Source organism: Mauremys mutica, chromosome 5 (genome assembly GCF_020497125.1).
Source record: "Mauremys mutica isolate MM-2020 ecotype Southern chromosome 5, ASM2049712v1, whole genome shotgun sequence".
Lineage (NCBI taxonomy): Eukaryota > Metazoa > Chordata > Testudines > Geoemydidae > Mauremys > Mauremys mutica.
Window position 1 is genome coordinate 139,109,496 of NC_059076.1, and position 24,022 is coordinate 139,133,517.

General features: G+C 41.5%; 1 protein-coding gene across 2 annotated transcripts in view; it reads left to right on the forward strand.

Moving 5' to 3' along the window:
- Nucleotides 1–24,022, forward strand: part of EXOC6B (exocyst complex component 6B) — a 447,723-nt gene that overhangs the window by 283,612 nt on the left and 140,089 nt on the right. For both annotated transcript variants that reach the window (XM_045018685.1, XM_045018686.1), the window contains exons 17-18: nt 2,263–2,397; nt 3,992–4,171. In XM_045018685.1, coding sequence (XP_044874620.1) covers nt 2,263–2,397; nt 3,992–4,171 — 315 coding nt within the window. The remainder of the gene's footprint in view (nt 1–2,262; nt 2,398–3,991; nt 4,172–24,022) is intronic.

The following is a 24,022-nucleotide window of genomic DNA, read 5'->3' on the forward strand; positions in this document are numbered from 1 at the left end:
AGACAGTGAACCCCCCTTGTTGATTTGTGCAGCATCGATTAAAACCATATGTGCTTTGATCTCCCACCAAGAGACCAAAGGACCATTGGGCAGCCATTAGCAGTAAAGAGCAGGATTAAGCAAATGCATAGCAGGAACACAAGGGATTACAAGAGGGGGAGAAAAGAGCTATCATTTGTTTAATTTGGACAACCAGATTTGAAAAGCCTCACCCCTACAAGGAAGAAAGGAATTGACTATCAAAGACCCAGTGTGTGTGGAAACTAGAGAGTAAGCTTGCCACTTCATAAGCACTCAAGGCAAGAGACACAGGGAGCATTCTGCATGTCTGGAAGCAGATGAGGATGGGCAGATTGTGATTACCAGAGGGAAAAGGACTAGAAGGAATTCTGCATAGCTAGAAGAATCCAATCATTAGCAGGTCCTCCGTGTGGAATCTATACAAAATCTCTCTGAAGATCTAGCTGGCTGAATGGAATGGAAAGCAGATGGGATGTACCTGAGTATGGCTGCTCAGCCCAACCCACAAGACAATCAAACTTGCCCACAAATATCTCCAACCGTCCAGTGAAGACAGACAATCCTTGTTTGGGATTCTGTACTAAGAATGAAAAGAATGTTTTCTGCAAGACCCAGCTGGACAATGGGATGGTGTGCTGTCTTCCCGGAGCCAAGACCTGGGATGTGACTAAAATTGAGTAAGCTTCTGAAGACGATGGTGAATATCGGCACTAATGACACTACATGGCAAGATACCTCACAGATAGTAGATGACTTCCAAGAACTCAGAAGCATGCGGAAGGAGCTCTTCTCTGAGATCCTTCCTGTCCCATGAACAAAGGAAGACACAAGGCAGAAGATTCTGGATGTGAACTGCTGGCTGGGTAAGTGGTGTAAAATTAGAGGGGGTCTGATTTTGTGGAACGTTGGTCCACTTTTCTGTGGGGAGAATGAGTTCTACAGTTTGGATGCCCTCTTCCATCCCTGTAAAAGGGGAATCAATCTTCTAGGGCACAGGCTGGCTAGACTAATCAAGAGGGTGTTAAACTAACAACAAAATGGGAAGATAAAAAGGGGGAACAAACGTGAACTCACTTAGAATAAAATCAAGTTGATGAGAGTAAAATTAGTTAAGTCATCAAGGTGTGATGAGAAGTTATTTACCTGCCTATACACCAATGCGAGACACCTGGGTAATAAACAAGAGGAATTGGAATTGCTCATTTTTGCACATCTGTTCAGCCTAGTTGGTATTACTGAAACTTGGTGTGAAGGTTTGTGTGATTTGAATTGTAAAAATCAATTATTATAACCTAATTAAGAAGTATTGTGTGGGCAAAGGGAGAGAGGGAATAGCACCCTATCAAATATGACTTTGCCTATTTCTGAATCGTTAGCGCTTGAAAGCAAATGATCTTGAATATTTACAGGTCAATGTTCTAACTTTAGTAAAGCGCGCGCACTCTCTCCTGGTGTCCTAAGTCCACTTCCTTTTGTCTCTAATATGTCACTTTAGAATTCCAGCAAAATAGCACAAATGGCCCAGAAGATATTTTAGTGTGATATTGGGGTTAAATGGCAAGTTCTTGGAACCTTTCCATTATTGCTTATATCGCATCTGAAATATGTGAGGCAATTTGCAAGAAGACCGGGCTCCTGCTTGAGCAGTGAATGTGAATGAGGAACTAAATAAGTTATTTTCAAAGTTAAATAATTATCTGTGAATGAATCAGAGGCAAAAGCAAGGTCATTTTGCCCTAAACTTGCAATGCTTGAGCTGCATGAACTTCAGCTGGTCTTTTGCTAAGGCATTTTATCAGTTCATAGTTATCACCAAACCATCTCCGGCTTCATTTCTAAATGCCACTGTGTGACTTTTGTGAGCTGTCGCTCAAGAATATAGGGTATTTAGGGTTTATTAACAGATACCATGTCAGACCAGAAATATGTTATCTTCTGTAACCCTTTGTATTTTAATAGTATTTGAACGGTACTAAAATGAACAATGAGTTTATAAAATTCTTTATCGTCTTTTGTGGTATTAGCAAAAGTCATGGGAAATTACTTTCTCAAGTGTGAGCTTTTATTTAAATTTCATATGTTAAAACAGGACAATATTTTTTTAGCCTTTCGTGGGGTGTACAGTATGTTTGTGCAGTGTCGGCATGCTGACAGATCACCCTGGTTTGACATCCATTAATCCGACATACCCCTTACTTTAAAAACACAAGCCACACCTGACACATCTCCTTGCCTTCACAGCTTGTGCAGATTATTATAAATACGACTCATTTGGAGAAATCCTGCAAGTTCCTAGAAGAATTCATAACCAATATCACCAACGTACTCCCAGAGACTGTCCATACTACCAAACTCTATGGCACTACCACCTTCAAGGTGAGAAAATCATAGTAACCTAGGAGTGTTTTGTGCATTATGTCTGACTGTAGATACACCATTTGTGAGTTGTGCATGCTCCACAAATAATCTTGTGCTGTGAAATGTGTTTGGAAACATCCACACTAATCTTTTTAATCATTTTATAAAGTCTGTGCAATCCTTTCAGTGTGTCGTTTTTCAAATTATTTTAATACGGCTTTCTTTAAAAACAAAAAAACCCGTCATCAGCAATTTAGTGTTTATCATCAACCCTACAGTAACAAAACAGCAAGAAAAACAATAACAAATGAGTCACTTCCAGATTAGTCACATATGTAACGTTCCAAAAGGTAGGGTAGAGTTTTTCCTAGTTTGTGCATGTGACCGACACAAATGCCTTTTTGCCGTAGCATTCTAAAGCTGCCAAACTAAATCATCATCAAGTGTTTGCCACTACTGAGGCATTTTATCAGCCCCTAGTGTCCCAAGCGAATAGTCCCTCATACAAGCAAATGGTGGGACGTATACTACCGCACCAAAAATATATGGATGGGTTAGCTTTTGAGAACACAAATTACAGATAAGTGTCTTTTCCCCAAAGAGCAAAGCTACCCAGGCCTGGGCTTTCTCTGTGAAATGATGAACTAGTATCAATAGGGTAGTAGTACAGGGAAGACAACATGCAGGATGCTGGGAAAACATCACTGCCGTTTTTTTCATTTATACAGTAAAGCAGCAGCAGTCTGGAGGACACTGCTGGGTTTGGCTTTCCTACAGTACGTCAGCCATGGACGCAGCTGAGCTAATTTGACCATGTCCACCGAATTTCAAGCCAACATTCTCTTAGATCACAGCTTTCTGCATTTATTCTTGAGAGCAGTTATTTGCTTCACAGTTCTCTTTGCCATAAGTTTTCACAGTTGTAATTTTTAAGCTATAAGAAGACTATAACCATAATAGAAATCATAGAAATGTCAGACCGAAAGGGACCCTGGGAAGTCATCGAGTCCAGCCCTCTCCATTAGGTGTTTATCCAACCTGTTCTTAGAAACCTCCAATGATGGGGGTTCCACAACCTCCCTTGGAAGCCTGTCCCAGAGCTTAACTTTTAACCAGTTCTCATCCAGACCAACGTTCAATATAAATAACCTAGGTGTAAGTACTGAGCATAGTTTCTGCTAATGCATTTCTCTACATGGCTGTTCCAGAATAATATTTCTTTGTGGATGGAAACCTTTTGCTAGGTGCAGGTAATAACTGGAAGGACTATGTGGTGCATTCAGAAATTACTATTTTTCTGTGAACGTAAGAGACTGAAATCAAGCCCACATTCCTGCTTTGACTTGCAAGTAAATAGCATTGTTACCCAGTTAGAAAAGGGAACAGAGCCACTAATGGGAGAATGCAAAAGCATTATCAGCTAGACTGGCAGAAAAAAGGAAGATCTCCTACACAGCATGTAGGACTAAAAAGGGAAGCCAATGAGGAACAAACCATGAATGTGACACCACATCTTGTTACCTTACTAATGTAGAGTGAATTGAACAGGGGCATAGTAAGTGGGCCAATTTCATTCCCATCCCATTTTAAGGAGTCTTCTCTTGTTTCCCAGGATGCCCGCCATGCTGCAGAGGAAGAGATTTACACTCATCTGAACCAGAAGATAGACCAGTTTTTGCAGCTGGCAGATTATGACTGGATGGCCACTGAACCGGGCAGCAAAGCCAGCGATTACCTGGTAGATCTCATTGCTTTCCTGCGCAGCACCTTTGCTGTGTTCACACACCTACCTGTAAGTGACAGTGGTCTCTTTCTTTGAAAACTGGGAGTGCCTGGGGGTTCTGATGCTACTGTAGAACTTTACCTCTGAAGTGTAGTGTAAATGATACATTGTGCTGTTGTCATGAACAGAACTGATTTTTCAAATAAGGCATTTCAAGTGTTATCAGAAGTCAGGCTCCCTCAGGGAGATCCCAAACCCGCTCCTTAAAGGCTGAGAGAAACATACAGAGCTGTTGATTTAAAAAATACGGTAAGGGATATAATTAACGAGGTACTCAGTTTAAATTTGATTTTAAGTAACTGGGGTATAGTTTTATTTTAATCAGTGTTAAGTGACTATTTTAGAAAAGGTACCACGTTTGAGAATATATTTTGCCTTTGAGTTTTTCAGTTGCATATTTTGTAACAATGTGCTTATAATGTCACCACTTCAAAATACAGCTCTGCATCAAAGAGAAGAGTAGCTTTTTCTCTGTTTACAATACACCTGCATTTACTTATTTCTAGAGACATCATCCCGTTATCCATTGAATTCTGTTATTGACCTGCTAGAGTATAATATCCTATATAGTAAAGTAAACTTAATAATCAGGCATTTTCACTTATCCACAAAGAACTCCTTTCTTGTTAAAATTTATTTTGGGTCCTATGGATTTGTCCCTGTTAATATTTTCCATCAGTAGAACTTTGAAACGTCGAAACCATTGAAAAACCTATTTCTATTACATGTGGTTACATCTTTTCACTCTTTCATTTTACTACTTATTCACTCTGGTAGCTGCCCAACTCAGTGGCATCTGGGCACATAGTTTGTTAAATTTCATCAGCCGTGATATAGACTAAAAAGGCTGACTCGAGCATTTGTAGTTCTCTCTGTCTTAACTTCATCCTGCTTGTTCATCCCTCTGACTGATCTACTACAAAGGTTTTAGACCACTCGTCAGTGTCATTTAGCCAATATTAAAGCCAAAGCCTTAGTGGTACCTTTTTGAAATCCTGTGCCTACGGCATCTTGGCTCCCATAAGGGTCCTTGTTGTGGTGTCTAGAAGATTTGACAGCTGGGAAGGAATTAGTTCTGATTCCTAGGGATGGAGAAACAGCCAGCGGCATGGTGAGAAGGATTTGTTCCAGTTAATCAGATTTGAAGACACCACTGTGAATGAGGTGAGAAGGGGGAATGTTAAGCATCACAACTAACTTTGGAGGGAGAGATTGGGCTGTGGTGGAGAGAGACTGGAGAGTTTTCACCCATCTCTTCCTTTTGGGTCACCTATGTTTCCATCCCATATTGCAGCGCAGATAGGGAAGTGACGTGTCCGTGGCCAGACAGGGACTTGTGTCAAACCAGGCTTAGAATTTGGGGATTGCTGGCTCCCATTTGGTTTCTTTAACTACTAGATGTCTCCTTACTAGGGATCTGGATATAAGTACAGTGACCTCTACCATGGGTTGTCATCAGGTTTTGAATCTGGACCTTCAGCCCCATAGCGCACACCTCTACTGCTTGAACTAGTGGAGTAATTTAGTTAGCTGGTAGCAATAGTAAGTTTTTGCTAGGTAGAGATGGTACAGTAAAAAGTAAGAAGAACTCATACTTTCTCAGTTTATTCTGGATGCTTTATTGATGTTTTTAATACATGAGCTCCTGGGGTGAAAGAAGAGGCATGTTTTTGTAGGAATTTGGGAAATTAAATACTTAAGTGCCCACAAAATCATTGCAACATATTCTTTCCCCTTCAACCCTTTCACACACGCCCCCTCCAGTAAGGGGAGAAACTCCCTCTTTGTTTATCTTCAGCTTCTGTGTTGTCTTGCTGTAGACCTGATTGACAAGGTATCTTTTCACCGAAGCATTAAGCATGGCTAACGTGGGGCTGTAAAGAAGGAAAGACGTGCCCGCAGTGATTTATGAGATAGACCTATGGTGATTTATCTTTCTTAAAACATTGTTTCCTTTTCAAATTAATCAAAATTGTTTTGGGAATAGGGAGGGTAGAAGCAGCCTCTCTATCAATCTAAGATATGTAAAACTACCCAACTGCTTAAAAAGTCACGCTGCCTTTCCTAATAGTGAGGATGCCAGGCAACAAGTTAACAGCATTGAGCCAGCACATATATAGCACCTTATCCTCAAAGCATCATACAAAAATGAATCCTCACAACTGCCCTATAGAAGTATGGGAGATAGTTAATCAGATCTAAAAGTGTGATTTGTAATGCTGCAGATCTGGCTTAAATAGTTTGTAGGGGGAGGTGGGTGTGGAATTTTTAATATTTCAAAGCTATGTTATTTACAAGAACAGTGTGAATGTGCACTCATTCTAAGTTGCTCGAGGGTTCCTCTGTGACTTGTAGCCAGTGTTAAAGACAGGGAGAATTGTGACATTGTATACATCCTGGTTTGTTTGTTTTTTTAAATCTTTAAAATATATTGACTCCATTGTTAGCCTTGGTCTCTTTTCTCTCCCATTCTTGTTGGGTTTTCCTGATTGATCCCATAATTTTGCTTTGTTTCTAAGTGTATTTTTTATTTTTTTCAAATAAAACGTCAGCTATTATGCACGAAAGAAATCCCAAGTCTAACAATATAAAAGCAGTATGTAGAAGCAACACAAAAGCAGTATGTACTTTGTAGAAGAATATGGATGAAAGAGAAAGCAACTAAATAAAAAAGATGAATGATAGGTATATATGAGAGTATTGCTAAAGGAATAATAGAGCCTTTCACCTCTAGCTTGTTGCTTTGAATCCAGTCCAAGTCATTAATGACCGAGTATTACTACCATGGGATCAGGGCTGGCTCCAGCGTTTTTGCCGCCCTAAGCGGCGTTAAAAAAAAAAGCCGCGATTGGCGGCGCTTTGGCGGCAGCTCTACCGCCACTGCTTCATTCTTCGGTGGCAATTCGGCAGCAGGTCCTTCCCTCCGAGAGAGACGGAGGGACCCGCCGCCAAAGAGCTGGGCATGCTGCCTCTTTCCGTTGGCAACCCCAAGCACCTGCTTGCTGCACGGGTGCCTGGAGCCGGCCCTGCATGGGATGAGTGTTGGTGCATTGTGTGAAGAGAGTTTGCAGTCTCAATTTTGTCCCCCCAAATTACCACCATGGCTGCACACTGTTAGTTGTTTAATAATAGAGGTAAAAGATTGAGTGGTCCATGGAGAGTGAACTATCCTCTTACTGCTAGAGATGGCCCTGCAAAACAGGGTTGAGACATGTTGAGGGAAGATCCCCCTTTCCCTGGCCATCTTGCTCCTGTTCTGTGGTTCCTTTGTTTCCCAGAGTTGTCAATCAAGCACCTTTCACAGTTACTGACTTCACACAATTAAAAACATCACAAATATTCTCCACTAATTTTTTTTAACTTTTCAAATTCACTAGAAGAAAAATCAACATCAGTCTCTGGAAATGACTAATAGCAAGAGACAGGTTAAATGGTAAGCATTAAAGTCGCCTTGAAAATTGCCATGAAAATTTACCAGCCCACACTCAAAAGCAACTTGCCTGCCTTTCATCATGATGATCCTAAATAAAAGTCTGTAATGTTTTGCTTGCTGATCAAAGAAACTCACCCTGGGCATGCAGAATTTTGCCAAGGCTACACAAAAGTTACACAAAAAGGACCAGACCTGAAGTATAACCTTGAGACAAAGCCCTGGTCCTGCAAAGACCTATTTACTTGCTTAACTGCATGCATGTGAGTAGTTCCGTTGTCTTAAATGGGACTGTTCCTGTGTATAGAAGTCCCTGCAGAGTCAGGGCTCTAAGCATCCAGCAGATCAGATTTACTTGCAGAACTCGGGTACCTCAAGTCAACATTTCTGCTGAAAAAATTAAAATGGTAACTCTGAACAGTACGCAGGGTAAATTTTGGTCTGAGAGCTGGGCTTTGGTCATGCAATTCTGATTTGAATCCACAAGAGACCCTAAACTTTCACGATAGTTGTAAGGTAAAATTTTAATATTGAACCAAAGTATTACAAGTTAGTAGAATTTAAAAAGAACTTTGAAAGTCTCCTTTGTTCTCATACATTCAAATGGCAGTTGTATTTTCCAGTTTCAGCTCTACAGTGTCAGCTTGGACTTCACAGGGGATGATGGGAGGGAAGTGTCTATTGTAGTTTCTACTGAGTCATCATCTCTCATGATTGGGTGAGAGCGAAACAGTAGCAGGTATTTCCAGGGCCGGCTTTAGGAAGTGCGGGGCCCAATTTGAACAGTTTCGACGGGGCCACGGCAGGGATAACTTTAAAAAAAAACATGTAAAAAAACACGTGGGGCTTGTACTCACCAGGCGGCATCCGAGTCTTTGGCGGCACTTCGGCGGTGGGTCCTTCAATGCCGCCGAAGACCCAGAGCAAGCAAAGGACCCGCTGCCGAAGACCTGGAGCGCTGCCAGGTGAGTAAAAATTAAAAAGGCGCCTCTAGTCAGGGAAGGGATTCTCACTGGGTGTGGGGCCCTCTTAGGCGTGGGGCCCGATTCGGGGGAATTGGTGGAATAGGCCTAAAGCCGGCCCTGGGTATTTCTCAGGAAAATGGCAATTTCCTTAAATTCTGAATTCCCTGGATTCTGTTTTTTGCTTTCATCCTTGACAACATTTTGGCTTTAGATGTAGATTTCTGTAGCATCGATTAGTGTATTGATGGCTAGGACGGACAGAGCTGCTTAGGGAAGGACATATTTGCATTTCTTCCTAACATTCTGCTAGTTTGGGAAGATGGCAAATGCAGGGCTGCAAATTGGAGCCAGGACCCGCGAGCATGTCTCTAGCACGTGTTGCAGGGTGAAGAGTTCATGGTTAAGCCATCGAGACTCTGGCACATAACACCACAGCACAGAACTTTCATGGTGGTTTAGAGCCACAATTTTAAAATGGTCTGCTAAGTGCACTAAACAGCTCAAAACAAATAATACGTTATTGGAAATAAAAGCACAGCTGACATTTGGCCCTGAGGCCTTTCCTTTCTGAATTAGCAAGTGCAAGTTCCTTACAATATGCTGCCTGCCTCACTGTTGGTAAGGTAGTGTACTCGCCTTCTGTAAAAGTTTAAATAAAATGCTTTGCTAAAAGAAAAAGGTGGCTTCCCTGCTCTTTAGAGAGCACAGGCCACAGTTTAAATAGATTAATATTTTGTGCAAAACACTTTAAAAAGAATGAATGAAAAAGCCTTTTGTCCAAGATGGCTGATGGTTGTTTTTATTTCTTGTTAGACAAGCTAATGTAAATCGCATTGACAAGGCTACTCCAAACACACTGATTTGTTGACTTTAAGCCTTTCAAAGATGGAGGGTTGTGTCAACACCTACAATGAGCTGTCAGGTTAACAAAGCAAGGATGTTGTTTTGCTGGGGGGCGGGGAGGGGAGTTGGGGAAAGGGGTGTGTTTTGTTTTTATTTTAAGTTTCCTTTAATCCTCTGTTAGTCTTGTATCTTGATAACCTCCTTTGGAAGGTAATCGGCTGAGGCCAAGAGGTGACAGTGACCTGGGAAAGGGAAGTAATCTTTCAGCAATCGTACAACTGTAACCTCTCCAGTCTCAAGCAATTCAGCATGAACTCTTTGCACAGGGAGTCTTTTCCTGTGTGTTTATTTTTGCCAGATGGTGAACACAGATTTCAGCTGTAACTGTGTAAACTCTCTGGATTCTTTGCTTGGGAGGCTTTGTCCAGTGCCCCATTAGCTGTATCGACATCTCTTTGCAGTTGCAAATAAACTCAGTGATCCTGGCAGTTCACATGTTTTGTAGAGAGAACTTTAAAAGAGAGGTACATTTTTCTTGTAAAGAAAATGGTTTCCTATGTTGCTTTAGTAGATGAAACATTTCCCGCATAACATATTGAAAGAAGGAAAACAGTGCATGGAAGTAAATACAGGACAAATCTGAGTTTTATTATAAGCATAGCCTTGACTGCTTTGGTCAAGAAAGATGCTCATCTTATGTTGTCCCGGTGGAAAATATCTGGCATGAAAACAGAATATGAGCACTAAAAACTTCATTATATTATAGCTTAATACTGAGATAATAGTGAGATACTGAGATAAGGGTGTCAATTTAAATGTGTGTGCAGTTCTTTAATATGCTGTCAAGTTCTTGAAGTGACAGCTTTAGTGAGAGTCTTGTTTAAAGAGTAAGCTTTGTTGTAGGAGATGATCACGGTACTCCTGAACTGCTCCCACCTCACTATCATTCACGCTGTTACTTTGCTCTCTTATGCATTTGATTTAAACTCCCTGTGTTGTCCTCTGTAGGGGGATGTAGATGTCCATTCTACAATGTCGGTGAGTATGACTGTGTGTTGTTTGCATTCAGTATGTTCTGCTCGCAGTTCAAATATTAGAGGGTTATTTGAACCAGAAAAGGTCTGTATTCTGGGAGGGGTGAAGATAACTAGAAAAGCAACCTAAATCTTAGTGTTTCAGAGTAGAAGTTTAACCCTTTCGCTGCTGCCAGAATGTACGCATTTTCCTCCATTTATCAACAGAAAGTGAATAAATAGAGCGTGTAGGAGCACAGTGAAGAAACAGGTTTCCTGACCTACAAGGCGCTCTCGGTTCAGTAAGTATAGCATTGACACAGCATCTTTTAGAAAGAATACTCTGCAGTGAGCTATCACATAAACCCAATCTGCCAGGATCCCTTACCTGCTTCAAAGGCCGCAGCAGCCCTTCTAGCCATGGAGGACTACCTAGGACTTCCTCCAAAGCCCACTAGCACTGCTCAGAGAGCAAGGACCAAGCTTTGTCCTGGGCCGATATCCCAGTATGACAGGCTGAGGCAGTGCAGTATATTGGCACCAAGTGGCAGGGTTGAAGCAACCTTACGAAAGATGAACACGTCTCAAATTGCTGAACTAATGAAGATCTACGTTTAAATGCTGCCTTTTGTTCCAGTACATTGTAAATAATATCATAGACTCATAGACTTAAAGGTCAGAAGGGACTGTTATAATCGTCTAGTCTGACCTCCTGCACAACGCAGGCCACAGAATCTCACCCACCCACTCCTGTATCAACCCCCTAACCTGTGTCTGAGCTATCAGAGTCCTCAAATCGTGGTTTAAAGACTTCAAGGTGCAGAGAATCTTCCAGCAAGTGACCTGTGCCCCACGCTGCAGAGGAAGGCGAAAAACCCCCAGGGCCTCTGCCAATCTGTCCTGGAGGAAAATTCCTTCCCAACCCCAAATATGGCGATCCGCTAAACCCTGAGCACGTGGGCAAGACTCACCAGCCAGCACCCAGGAAAGAATTCTCTGTAGTAACTCAGATCCCACCCCATCTAACATCCCATCACAGGCCATTGGGCATATTTACCGCTAATAGTCAAAGATGAATTAATTGCCAAAATTAGGCTATCCCATCATACCATCCCCTCCATAAACTTATCTATATATACATATACATAGTGCTGTTGAAATGCAGTCACTTATTGCCTGCTACCCCTTCTCGATAATGGGGAGAGGGGTCATTTAGCCAAAGAAACTGGGGCAAATTCCTATGACGAAAAGTACCATGGGGTCTTTAATCGCCACTTAGCAGACTTGGCCTTTGTTTTTAATATCTTATTTGAAAAATCCTCTCCCACATACACTGTAATCTGCATGTTTCTCAGTATGTATTTACCTCATACAGCTGACCGGCGGAGTTGACCCTGCTGGGTTTTGAACCTATGGTTCCACAGAGTCTAGATATTCCCAACCTGATGCTGTAGACTACTAAACCTTCCCCTCTGGTTATAATTCTGGAATATTTTCTCAGTGAGTAGTGTAGGCTCTTGATGTTACGATCACACTTTTTTGGATTAGGGCAGTTAGCACAAAGAAAGCAAAGCAGACCTCCAGGACCTGCATTCTGGTTCAATGGATGCCTCTAATTGTTGTCATTTATGCTTGTTTTCATGTTCAGTAGAAAAACTAAGACATTTTCATGGATAGATCACAAACAAAATACATTCTAGCTGCCTTGTTTTTTTCTGTTCCAACGTTTGCAAGCCAAGGCACGTGTTAACAAGTGCACCTCATTACTGTAGACACAATTCTGCCCTACTCGGGTTCTCTGGTGTAAGATAGTGCACATTAAGCTGTAGTATTTACCCCAACTGTAAGCTTCTGCATTTAACCCATGCTCTTTATTAAAGCTGCCTGTATTGACATTTCATGATGCAGTTGGGTGCACATACCCTCTTTCCTGGAAACTGAACATAGCTATGTCTCGAGTGCTTTCAGCCTTCAGACACCTGGGGGTTCCTAAGTCAGCGCGTAGGTTTCAAATCAAGGCCGGCTTCTGAAAAGAAAGTGGTTTGTTAAAGCAGTTTGAGACTAGATTCCATCAAAGCGATGGCTCAATTCCTGATCCCAGTCCTTCATCCTTTGCATCAGCAGGGACTCTGAGTGCTATGGCCACTGCATACTCTGCCTCTGCAGGAGAGGGGTACCTCTGAGATGACAGCACTCTCTCCCTTCCTATGAGATTTAATGAAGCAGTGCTGGTTATTGTCTTGTTTTTGATCCAGCCTGGAGTTATCCTCAGTGCGCTTAAAGGGACAAGAAGTCCAGCTTCTGGCTTTTCAGGACTTCCACTGTTCAGAAGCCAGATGTATTTTTTTCTTTAAATGTAATCCAGTGCTTAGACCGCTATGGAGTCAGCTTCCTGTGGAGAGGGGCGCATTAGTGTCATTAAGCTAAATCGGTGAAAAATAAGCTTTGTAAGTCCCCTGCAAAGTGTGAGGAGTGAAGGAATGCCTTCATATGGTGGGGCTTTACTAAACTGATTTTAATTGATTTGTTTTTAACTGTCACCGATATTTTTTTCCCCTGTAACCCTCTAATTTTTTGTTCTGTAGGTAGTTTGAACTAATAGATCGAGCAGATCACTAATCCCAGTGTGCATTTTTAAAATTAATTATTTTAAAATAAAATCTGATAGCGCAATGTTACAGCATTTCAGAAATCCTGAAACCGGGTTTAAAGGTGTCTGTGGACAATAGTCGTCCCAGATAACAAGGTTTCCTCTTGTCCATCTGGATAGACAGAGAGAAACCATGTTTTAATCTAGGTACCAACTAGGTTTACGCCATGGTTTCCATGCCATGGCTAGAGCATGTTTGTGTGGACAGAAAAAAAGATGAAAATTAGAGGTTCTATGTAACTTGGCTGGGACACAAAGACAAACATGGCTATATTGTAGTGAAGGTGAGACAATGCAAAGTTTCTGAAATACCATCCATGCAGGCTTCAGTATACTCTTTTCTGTGTCTCTCCCTCCCCCGGCTTGATTCTTCTCCTGTTCCAGTCAACGCAAAAACGGTCATTGGGTTGAATGGGTGCAGGACTAAACCTCCCATGAGTCTGGACATGCTGCCCCTGAAGCCCAGCCAGACATGGGAGATGGAGATTGTGGACTGGAACAGGATCACTTACATGGTTGTGCCCTGCTGGGCTGCTTCACCTGTTTTGCTTTGATGTGCATGTGTTACCGGTACTTTACTGTCCTTATAAAGGGTTTTTGAAATCCAAAACCTTTAGAAGAATGAGTATAAGAAAGGCAGTAATGTTTGGTGTATGTTGTTATCCAGGGACAAGACTGACCTTTGGTTAACCTGGGGAATGCTGGTTAACTAGAGGCTGGGTAAAAAGAGTTATCTTATAATTACATGGTTTCTTGTGTGCTCTCAGTACTTTGAACAGTAATTGAAGCCAAAATACCCTGTGCCATAAATCCTTTAAACCAGCATGTTCATATTCACCTAGATGTCACTTGTTTAGTTACACTGGCTATGTTTGGCTTTGGGTTCACTTCACAGACTTGGTTTTTAAAAATTACTGTGTTATACTTAAAGTTTTGCATTAGAAAAACCAGGCGTATGAAACATCAAAATTAGCCATAGAAAACCCATCTCCAGAGGTAAGGGAGTCAAAATGCTTGTTGTTTCCTGCACCAGATTTCCAGTGCACAGCTTCCAAAAGCCTCAATGGGAGTTGAAGTGTTTTCCCTTTAGGCTCAAATTTAAGTGAAACAATAGACTTTGCAATTATACGCTTTTCTCTTATTTCATGCACTGGCCACGTTAAATCTCATAAGACTGCCCTTGTGCATGTGAAAAGGAATGCTGATTAACACCACATCTGCTTCAAAAGCCGTAGCTATCTTGCTACATGTAACCACAGGAGCAGCCCAATCTGCCTTAGAGGAAGGAGCATGATCTTCAAATGTAATAGATTTCTCGTTGGTGTTTCTGGAATCTCTTTTCACAGTATTGTCGCAGAAATTGCACTAAGAGTTATTAGTTTGTGCTATTTTAATTTCTTTTCAACAACAATCTGAGTGATCAAATACTGTAATAGTCAGCACTATAGAAATGACTGTGATTAATTATTATTTATGGAGCACTGTAAGTGTGCTTAGCTTTTTTTTTAAAAAGTCTATTCTTAAGAGACCTTACAGTCCAGATTAGATACAATAGAGGGCAAGCAAGGTGCTTACGTGGTTTTAGCTTGATTCTCAAACTCAGAAGGACCTTTGCCATTTTATTTTGCGAGTGGTAATAAGTGGAGTGAATCAAGCTAAATTCCAAGCCAAATACCTTCGCCTCCACACTTACTTTACATGTTTTACATGTTTTAAACTGTGTTTGAATTGACATACTTGTTTCTTATAAAAATGTAACATGAGTCTAAATGTTATGTGCCGGTCGTATTGTTCACTGATCCTTTATAACCAGCTCTCCTAACCCTGTTCAGAAAGGAAATTCTGTCAAGTGGGAGTTGATGGCTCACAGGATTGGAAATGGGATACTGTGCTAGTCACTAGTTTGAGTCTGGCCTCCATCAGTGACGTAAGTCAGGTCTCAGTCCCATTCCTAATAGACACGTGCGCCTCACAAAACCATGTTGCCCACTTTCTAATATTCGCAGCAAATAGTCAGAAGTCTAAATACACATGGAGACTGAACTAGTCACATTGACAGGGGGAATGTATGGCAAAGCTTGTGCCACTTCACGTAAAGTTGCTGCTGTGTGGGTGGACACAGAACGTCATTATCGAGTACTGTCAATCTTTCACATAATACTTAAAGATCATTTCGTAAAGTTGTTGCGGTTTTTTTATAATATATTCCTGCTGATTTGTCGGGACAAAATGTCTGCCAGTTAAGGTAATAAAGGTTACTTTTTAAAAAATAAACATGGTTTGAGCTCTCTGAGTATACATTAGGGGAAAAAAATCCACTTCATCAATTTTATTTCCAATATGGCAGCTGCTTCGTATTTAATGGAAAATCTGCCTTTTTCGAATGGAAAGAATACTACTCCCAAAGCAAATACAGAACAAAATAAAAGTCACAAAAGAGCATCATGAAAATGTCATCTATTTTTCTGGTTCTAGTTTTGGAATGGTGCTCACTGATGATGATTGGGCAGTGGGGGTGTTTCTATCTAAATGCAAATGTCAACATCTAGGAACAAAGAATTTAGGTCATACTTACAGAGTGGAGAATTGTCTCCTGGGAAGCAGTGACTCAGAAAAAGATTTGGGGGCTGTGCTGGATAATCAGCTGAACAAGTGCTCCCAGTGCAACGCTGTGGCCAGAAGGGCAAATGCAGTCCTTGAATGTATAAACAGGGGAATCTCAAGTAGGAGTAGAGAGATTATTTTACCTCTGTATTCGGCATTGGTGTGACCACTGCTGGAATCCTGTGTCCAGTTCTGGTTTCCACAGTTCAAGAAGGATGTGGATAAATTGGAGAGGGTTCAGAGAAGAACCACGAGAATGATTAAAGGATTAGAAAACTTTCCTGATAGTGGTAAACTCAGGAGTTCAATCTGTTTAGCTTAACAAAGAAAAGGTCAAGGGAAGATTTGATTAGAGTTCATAAGTACCTACATGGGGAACAAAAAATTGATAATAGAGGACTCTTCTATCTAGTTGAAAAAGGTATAGCATGATCCAATGATTAGACAATAGAGCAAAACAAATTCAGTCTGGAAATAAGATGTACATTTTTCACAGTGGGAGTAATTAACCATTGGAACAATTTACCACGGGTCGTGGTAGATTTTCCATCGCTGACAATGTTTAAATCAAGATTGGATGTTTTTCTGAAAGATCTGCTCTAGGAATTAATTTGCCTAAGTTCTCTGGCCTTTGTGATACAGGAGTTGGACTAGATCACAATGGTCCCTTCTGGCCTTGGAATGTTTGTATGGGTCTGATTTGTTTCAAACCATTTGGAAAGTCTCACCCAGTTAGAAAACAAGAGGGAGTCTAGTTGAACAGTGGAAGACTTCACTCTCCTAAATATTTTCCATAGTGTAAATGGGATTGAGAAGAATTGTAGATGGCCTCAGACTTTCCATATGTAAACAGACTCATTAAATGCAGTCTTTTTTATTTGAAATGCTTTTCAGTCATAGGTGACTGGAGACCCCAACAATTGGACCTTCGTGAGTCTCCAATAATTCCCTGGCACCTTCATCCAAAAATCTCAAAGCACTTGACAGACATGAATGAATTTAGTCTCCTTAGTGGGGCAGGGTAAGTGTCCCCTCTGTAATATGAGTGAGCAAGATGATGCACATAGAGGCTATGTAGTGAGTCTGTGGTGGAGCTAGGAATAGAATTCCTGTCTCCTGAGTCTGAGACAGGAGCCTTATCCACAAAACCTTCCTTCCTTAAGTTTTGTTTGTGTAAGAATTTAGTGCTGTGGGAAAGTGTCATTGACAGCTCATGAGATAGAAATCCCTTATTTCTCCACAGTCCATGGCAGCGTGTGTCAACCCTGTTCTGGAGGCACCACTTGAGAAGGTGAGAACGGAGTTCTGTTGCCATGGCTTGCTGAGTCCTTAGCATCTCTGCTGAGACTTGCATCGAGAGTGTCAGTCAGTGCCAGTTGTGATGTAAATGCTTCCAGGTCCCATGTCTTATAGTCAGGAGAACAACACTTACCTGAGAAAATGGACTCCGTATCTTAAATTTTAAATCCATCCTCATCTACTGAAACAATGAAACTAAAGTCCCTAGTTTTATAGCTCCCAAGATATAGTCAAAAGAACGAGGAGTACTTGTGGCACCTTATTTATTTGGGCATAAGCTTTCGTGGGCTAAAACCCACTTCATCGGATGCATGCAGTGGAAAATACAGTAGGAAGATATACACACATTAGGTGCACAATTTACATGCCTGATGTTTGTTTTAAAAAATCATCCCTCTAATGTTTTTTAGATGGAATTAGAGACCATAGTCAAGTAGTTTACTTTTATAGGTGTTTGTTTGCCTGTAGGTCACTGGTTTTTACTGAGCCTAAGTTGATAATGATTGAAAGTTATTTCTGCTAAAGAAATTTTTTAGTTTAAGCCCACATCATACTGGGTAGGTCTCCAGATAGGTTGCCCCCACTTCTAATGGGGGTGGGGAGGAATTGCATATGTTTCGGACCTGAGATTACATCTGAGATTTATTGCCAGGTTAGTGGGAGAAAGCTTACACTGGAATTGATAGATAAATAGAAAAATAAAAATAAATTGATAAATAGAAAAAAAAATGATAAATAGAAAGCTTAATTCTCCGCTTTTGTCTGTTTGGGATAGTCTGTGGGGAAAAAAATGCATTTCAAAGAATGAGTCCTAACTTTTGATACATTAGGATCTTAATATCTGTGATACTCTTCAATACACAGATGGCAAAAGTGAAGCAAACCAATTAAGGAGCTTGCCTGTTATGTGTAGCAAAACCTAGAATAGAACCAAGAGCTCCAAGCCTTGTGCTCTAGTCATTGCTTCATCCTTAGAATGGTCTCTTCTGACCTTAGCATCTATGAATCTATATACAGTAGTAGACAAAAGCACCGGAGGAGGGAGTGCATAGAGGGAGTGAGGAAATCAGTATTTGCTAAGAGGAAGAGTGCACTATAGGGCATGTTTTCCAGTCCTCATGTCATTCTTGTAGCTCTTTTCTCTACCATTTCCAATTTGTCAACAAAGTCCTTTCCATGTCTCCCATCTTGTAAATGTGATCTCTGTTTTCTGTTCCTAGATGTATGACCATGCATTTGACTGTATTAACACACATGTGGCTCACATGAGGCCATCTTACCAAGTGATCCATATCAGTCTGTACAACCGACTCCACTAATCTTTGTATCACGTGCAAATTTTACTAGTAATGATTTCAGTTTTTCTTCCGAATCATTGATAAAGATATGGAATAGCATTGGGCAAAGAACCGATCACTCTAACATTTATCTGGAAACATCCTCACTGGCTAATGATGCCATATTTACAATTACTCATTAAGATCTAATGATTAGCCACTTTTAAATATATGTAATATAGTCTACATTGATTTTTATGTAGTGCTAATTTTTTATCAGAATATCCTGCAGGATTAAGGCATATGCCTTATAGAAGTCAAAGGATGATATATCACACAGTTACCTTTTAGCAACAAAATTTATAATCTCACTAAAAATATCAGATTCATGAACTCTTCTTCACAAAACCACATTGATTGGCATTAATTATGCCAATTAATTCTTTGCTGCTCACTTCCCATATTGACTTTTCCATGATTTTGCCTGGGGGTCAGCATCAGGCTCCCTGTCCAGGTCATCCCTTTTAACCTTTTTAAATATTGCCACATTAGTTTTTTGCCTTTCCTCTGAAACTTCCCTCGTGTTCCAAGATTTATTTTAAATTCTCATTAATGGTTCAGGAAGCTCCTTAGCCAATTCTCTTAATATTCTTGGGTGCAAGTCATCTGGTCCTGCAGGTTGATATGTTTAGTTTTAATAGTTGTCTTCTGCTAAGCTCCCTAATTGGTGCATCACTCTGCTGTGCCGTGGTGTGACCAGTTCATTCAGCACTGAGATGAGTAAACTCACGGTCACAGACCTATCTTCCAGACCGAGAGAGGTGGGTTCTTGGAGCCTAACCGTGGGTATCGGAGGCAGAGGCAACTTGAAGGAGGTATCTTGATCCTTGTCCCCTCACTGTTCCTGCAATCTTCAGTGAGTCAAGAATAACTGAGGGATTTAAAAAAAATAATTTTCAAGCTGCTATCGGAAATGTAGAGGAGTATTGGGATGGAGCAGAGAGGGACAGGAAGCCCTTCTTCAGAGAAGACTAACGTGAAGATTGTAACCACTTTTCTTTGTCCTAACCTGTTCCCCTAATCTGAGCCTTTGGGGCTGAACCTCTCTGCTTGCAAACGCAGCTCATATTTGTCCATTGGACCCTGGGGCTCGACCGTTCCCCTTTGGGGCTTGCACCAGGTTCTCTGCCTCCAGTGGCATAAAGAGAGCAGAGATTGAGCACACCTGTCGTAACATACCAATTGCTAATTGTCCAGAAAGCCCTTTTCAGTGTTGTCATTATTTACACATTACTTAAAATTTTAAAGCTGGTTTTGAGGTAGCAAGGAGCAAAATTTCCCCATCACCCCTTTTGCAACTCTACTGTCCTTTAGCGGATAAAAGTGTGTGAGGCTTTATTGCCAGAACAGAGCGCCGTTCCATCTCTCCATTGCCTTCTTGCTTCCCCACCATGGCACAGTAGAGTGAAGAAAGCAAGTCATAGTCAAGAAGCGAATCTTCCTCCATCTGCAAGGAGACCTTTTCTCAGGAACACATAAAGGGTGCTCTGCCACAACTACTCTCTGCCTGCAGACCCCCGATCCTCAGGAGAAGAGACTGAGAGCATGCACAGGTTTTTTGTTGTTGTTCTTTGCTTCTTCTCAGACTAGCTAAAACTCCTCTGGAGGTACCGCCACCAGGGCATCTACTGTCCTTTGCAGGTCTTAGGAGTTAGCAAACCAGACTGTCCTTAGCCATCAACGACTCTTCAGGGCTAAGTCCAAAAATTGTCCCCCTCTCTCTCTCTAAAGGGAAAAGGTCCAGAGTCTTATCCAGGTTTTTAGGTGAGTAATCAAGTAACTTTGCAAGGAGTGTCAGAGTTCTGTGGCACCTTATAGACTAACACGGCTACCCCTTTGCTACTTGGCAAGGAGTGGCATCCTGTCTGTCGTCCTTCCCAGGAGGCGGTCTCCCTGCCGCTTCCTTTCCAGTTAGATGTAGGATGATGAGGGGCATGGGAGGCTCAAGATCCCTTTTGCCTCTCCACTCCCAAAAAGGGATCCCAATAAATTTGAGCCAGAGAAGCAGGCTTGGTTCTATTTTTCTAGCTAGGTTTGAAATCATTTGGAGGAACGTTGTGGCCATCACTGAAATCCAACTATTAAGAAAGGGTGAGTGGGCTAAATCCAATGGCAAATATCACCCATCCACAAACAAAACAGAATGTGTCGTCCACATTCATTCTGCCTTCAAACAAGCTTTTAGAGAATAGAGCGAAACCCCTGAGAAGGGAAAGAGACTTAGTCATCAGGTCCTGAAATTCTGCAGGGACCTGGAACCAAAGGAGTTTCTTTTCACAAGCCATAAGGTTGACACAACCATGGCATACCTAAGCAAAGGACTTGGTTGTTTCTTTCATGGGGAAATTTCTTCCCCAAAGACTTTGCACATGGGAAGAATTAAAAATTCAAACTTTCTTTGAACTTAGGGCCTTGTTCTGCACCTATTGAGTTAATGACAAAGCTCCCATTGAATTCAGTTGTGTAGCATCTTGCCCTTAGCCATCTTTGAGCACAGCTGCTATTGACCTATTAAAAGATGTGGTTTTTAACAATTGCCAGTTTATAAGGATTAGAAAACTGCATGTTCAGAACAATCTGTGCCATGCAACTTTTAGCACCAGTGAGGAGCAAAGTAACAGATGATACCTTGAGCTCTCTTCATGTTTATAGGCAAAGGAAAATTAGTTATGATGGACCAGTCTGGCAAAACAGTCCCATCTTTCTCCTGGCTTACTTAGACCTTCTTTCCCCTCACAATTGAGGCTGAAGAACAATGGATCTTACAACGTGCTGTTATAGAACTTGTTCAATTAAACTTTCAATCTGGTGGAATGTCCCAGGATAGATTTCATTTGACAGAACATGGAAAATTTGAAACTGTCATTAGGAGCTCCAGAACTTAGTCATGAGACCTGCTAGGCCCTTCCAGAGCCACCTTTAAAGATCAGAGGAGTTAGCTTTTGTCTTCCGCCCCATCAGAATTAGACACACATACTCATCCCTTTAACAGATTGCATTGGAATGAATTCAGCTGCTTTGGCAGCCTTTCTGCTGCTGTCTGGCACCCTGGCAAATACCACTGCTGCAGAGCATTCCACAGGTGCATTTCACTCTGATTCTTGGAGTCCCAGCATTTACAAAGTTTGATTTGACTTTGCAGTCAGTGGCTACCACCTTCAAATTTGTATCTGACTGTCTAGTCCAGGGACATAAATGCACCAGCTTCTCTCTTTCTTTTGGTCCCCCGCTTCCCCTTCCCGCCCGCCCTCTTTTTTTTAACTACCTTTATTTCTCCATGTGATCACTCACTCTTAAAGCAAAAAATGGAAATTTAACACAAAATATTCAGTCAATGTTATGTTAGGATAGTGATACTCAGACCGCCTTGGTTCAGGAGCCAAGGTAGTGATCAACATTACCCAGAAGAGCCACAGTAGTGTGAATGACAGGGGAAATATTTAGTGTTAATGAGTTAATAATGTAGTGCAAGTTGATAACTGAATTGGTTAATAACATAGTAAAAGCATCCTGACTGGTTAATAACTTAGACTGGTTAATAGTTAAATCACACAGTGTTATAATATCACATGCTGCAAAGAGCCACAGGAGATCTATTAAAGAGCCACTTGTGACTCAAGAACCGCAGTCTGAGTATCACTGTGTTAAGATCTAGAATTTAGCTGTGCAAAAATCAGGAAATTCATTATTAAAATTCCCAGAGCACTTTATACAAATACACACATACAACATGGGAAATAACTGGCTAGGCTGTAGTGGTGCCGAAGAGGATCTCAGAGTTATAGTGAATCACAAATTGAATATGAGCTAGCAGTCTGATGCTGTTGCAGAAAGCGGCAAATGTTAATACATCCCAGAATGACAGGAGTGTCGTATGTAAGACGTGGGAAATAATTTTCCTGCACGACTCAGCACTTCTGAGGTCTCAGTCGGAGTACTGTGTTGTATTCTGGGCACCACACTTTAGGAAAGAAGTGGACAACTTGGAGAGAATATAGAGGAGAGCAACAAAATAGGTAAGAGGTTGGGAAAAGGTGACCTATGAGGAAAGGTTAAAAGAACTGGACGTTTAGTCTAGAGAAGATAAGGCGGGGATGAGGGGGGGACTTAAATCTTCAAATATGTAAAAAGTGTTATAAAAAGGTTGGTGATCAGTTGTTCTCCATGTCCACCCAAGGTAGGATGAGATGCAATGGGCTTAGTTGGCAGCAAGGAAGATTTCGGCTCGATATTATGGAAAAACTTTCTAACTATAAGGATAATTAAGCACTGGAAGAGGTTACCTAGGGAGGTTGGGGAATTCCTGTCATTAGAGGTTTCTAGGAACATGTTAGACAAACCCCTGTCAGGAATGGTCTAGATATACTTGGTCTTATGTTCATAAAATTCATGAATAATAGAAGTGATTGTTGTGGCAGGGGAAGAGGCAGATTGCAGAGTCAGGTAAGAAGCAGCTCTTTCCTGCTAGCAAACAGGAAGCACTGCATCAACCATTAACAGCTCAGGATATTTCCCGGTGAGTTTCCTGTGCTGCTCAGAACACAATGTTGCTTGTGATGTAGCCATGGTGGTTGGATGGGGACAGAGTGATGCGTACATTGGGAAAGAGTTTTGTTTGCATTTCAGATTGAAAACAAACCACGCGGGTTTTGAACACTTACTTCAGGCAGTGCTGCTCTCTGCCAGGCAGGGACTGGTGCTGTGTAGACTCTGTTATACTAGACAGACAAGACTCGGTGTTGCATTGGTGCCCTGCAGCCAGCCCGCTGTAGACTCTCAGCTGCGTCCCAGATGCAGTCACGCAGCACTCACCTATGTGCAAATTCAGGCCGCTTATCCTGGCATCCACCCTCCTTCTGCTGTCTGGTACAACAAACACTCCCTTGCCCCTTTAGAGTGCCCTTACTTCCTTAATGTATAGACTATATAACCAAACCCCACTTTAATCGTGTCCCACCCCTAACATTTTGTTACAAATTAATGAAATTCAGGTGTTGGGCTGCGACCGAACTGGCAAGTCTGAGGTCACTTCAAGTCCTTGTCTCCGTCTTCATTGTTGCACGTTTGGTTACTGGGCTGCCTTTCAGTTCTGAGAAATCTTCCAAGTCTTTACTCTGAAAATAAACAAGCATTTTATACGACCCCTTTTCTTGGCTAAATTACTAGCCAGTCAGGAACACTTAGTTTTGAACCTCTGTGATTGTAGAAGTCTTAACACAACCTATGGAACTCTCTTCCCTCGCATTTCAAATCCATGGCATGTTGCCTTTAGGTTACATGATTGACACAGAGGTTTTTATGCTTGTTAACAGAGCTAGGTGTGCATCAGAGGAACCCCTTCCCTTCCCCTGCAGTGATGTAGGTAGTGGCAGCATGCTCCTTGATTGCATGTTAAGATTAATGGGTATTTATTTTAACAGCCATTCAGTTTCAGTAGCTTTTAATGAGTCCTTTGATAGCAAGTTCCTTAATTAACAAGGCAGCCTTTCAGCTTTCCCCTTCTCTAATTGTTAACATATTTGCTATTTTCAAACAAATATGCTACCGTGAATAATAGCAACGTTCTGCAGTTACCGTGCTGACCTTCCCCATGGTGGTTATTCTGCCCCTTGGGTTCTTAAGGGTTTAATCTACCGCCCAAGGATGAAATACAAATGAAATTAGATGATTTCATGCCTGATTTCCTGAAACATGATTGACTCAGCAGGGATTTGCGGGC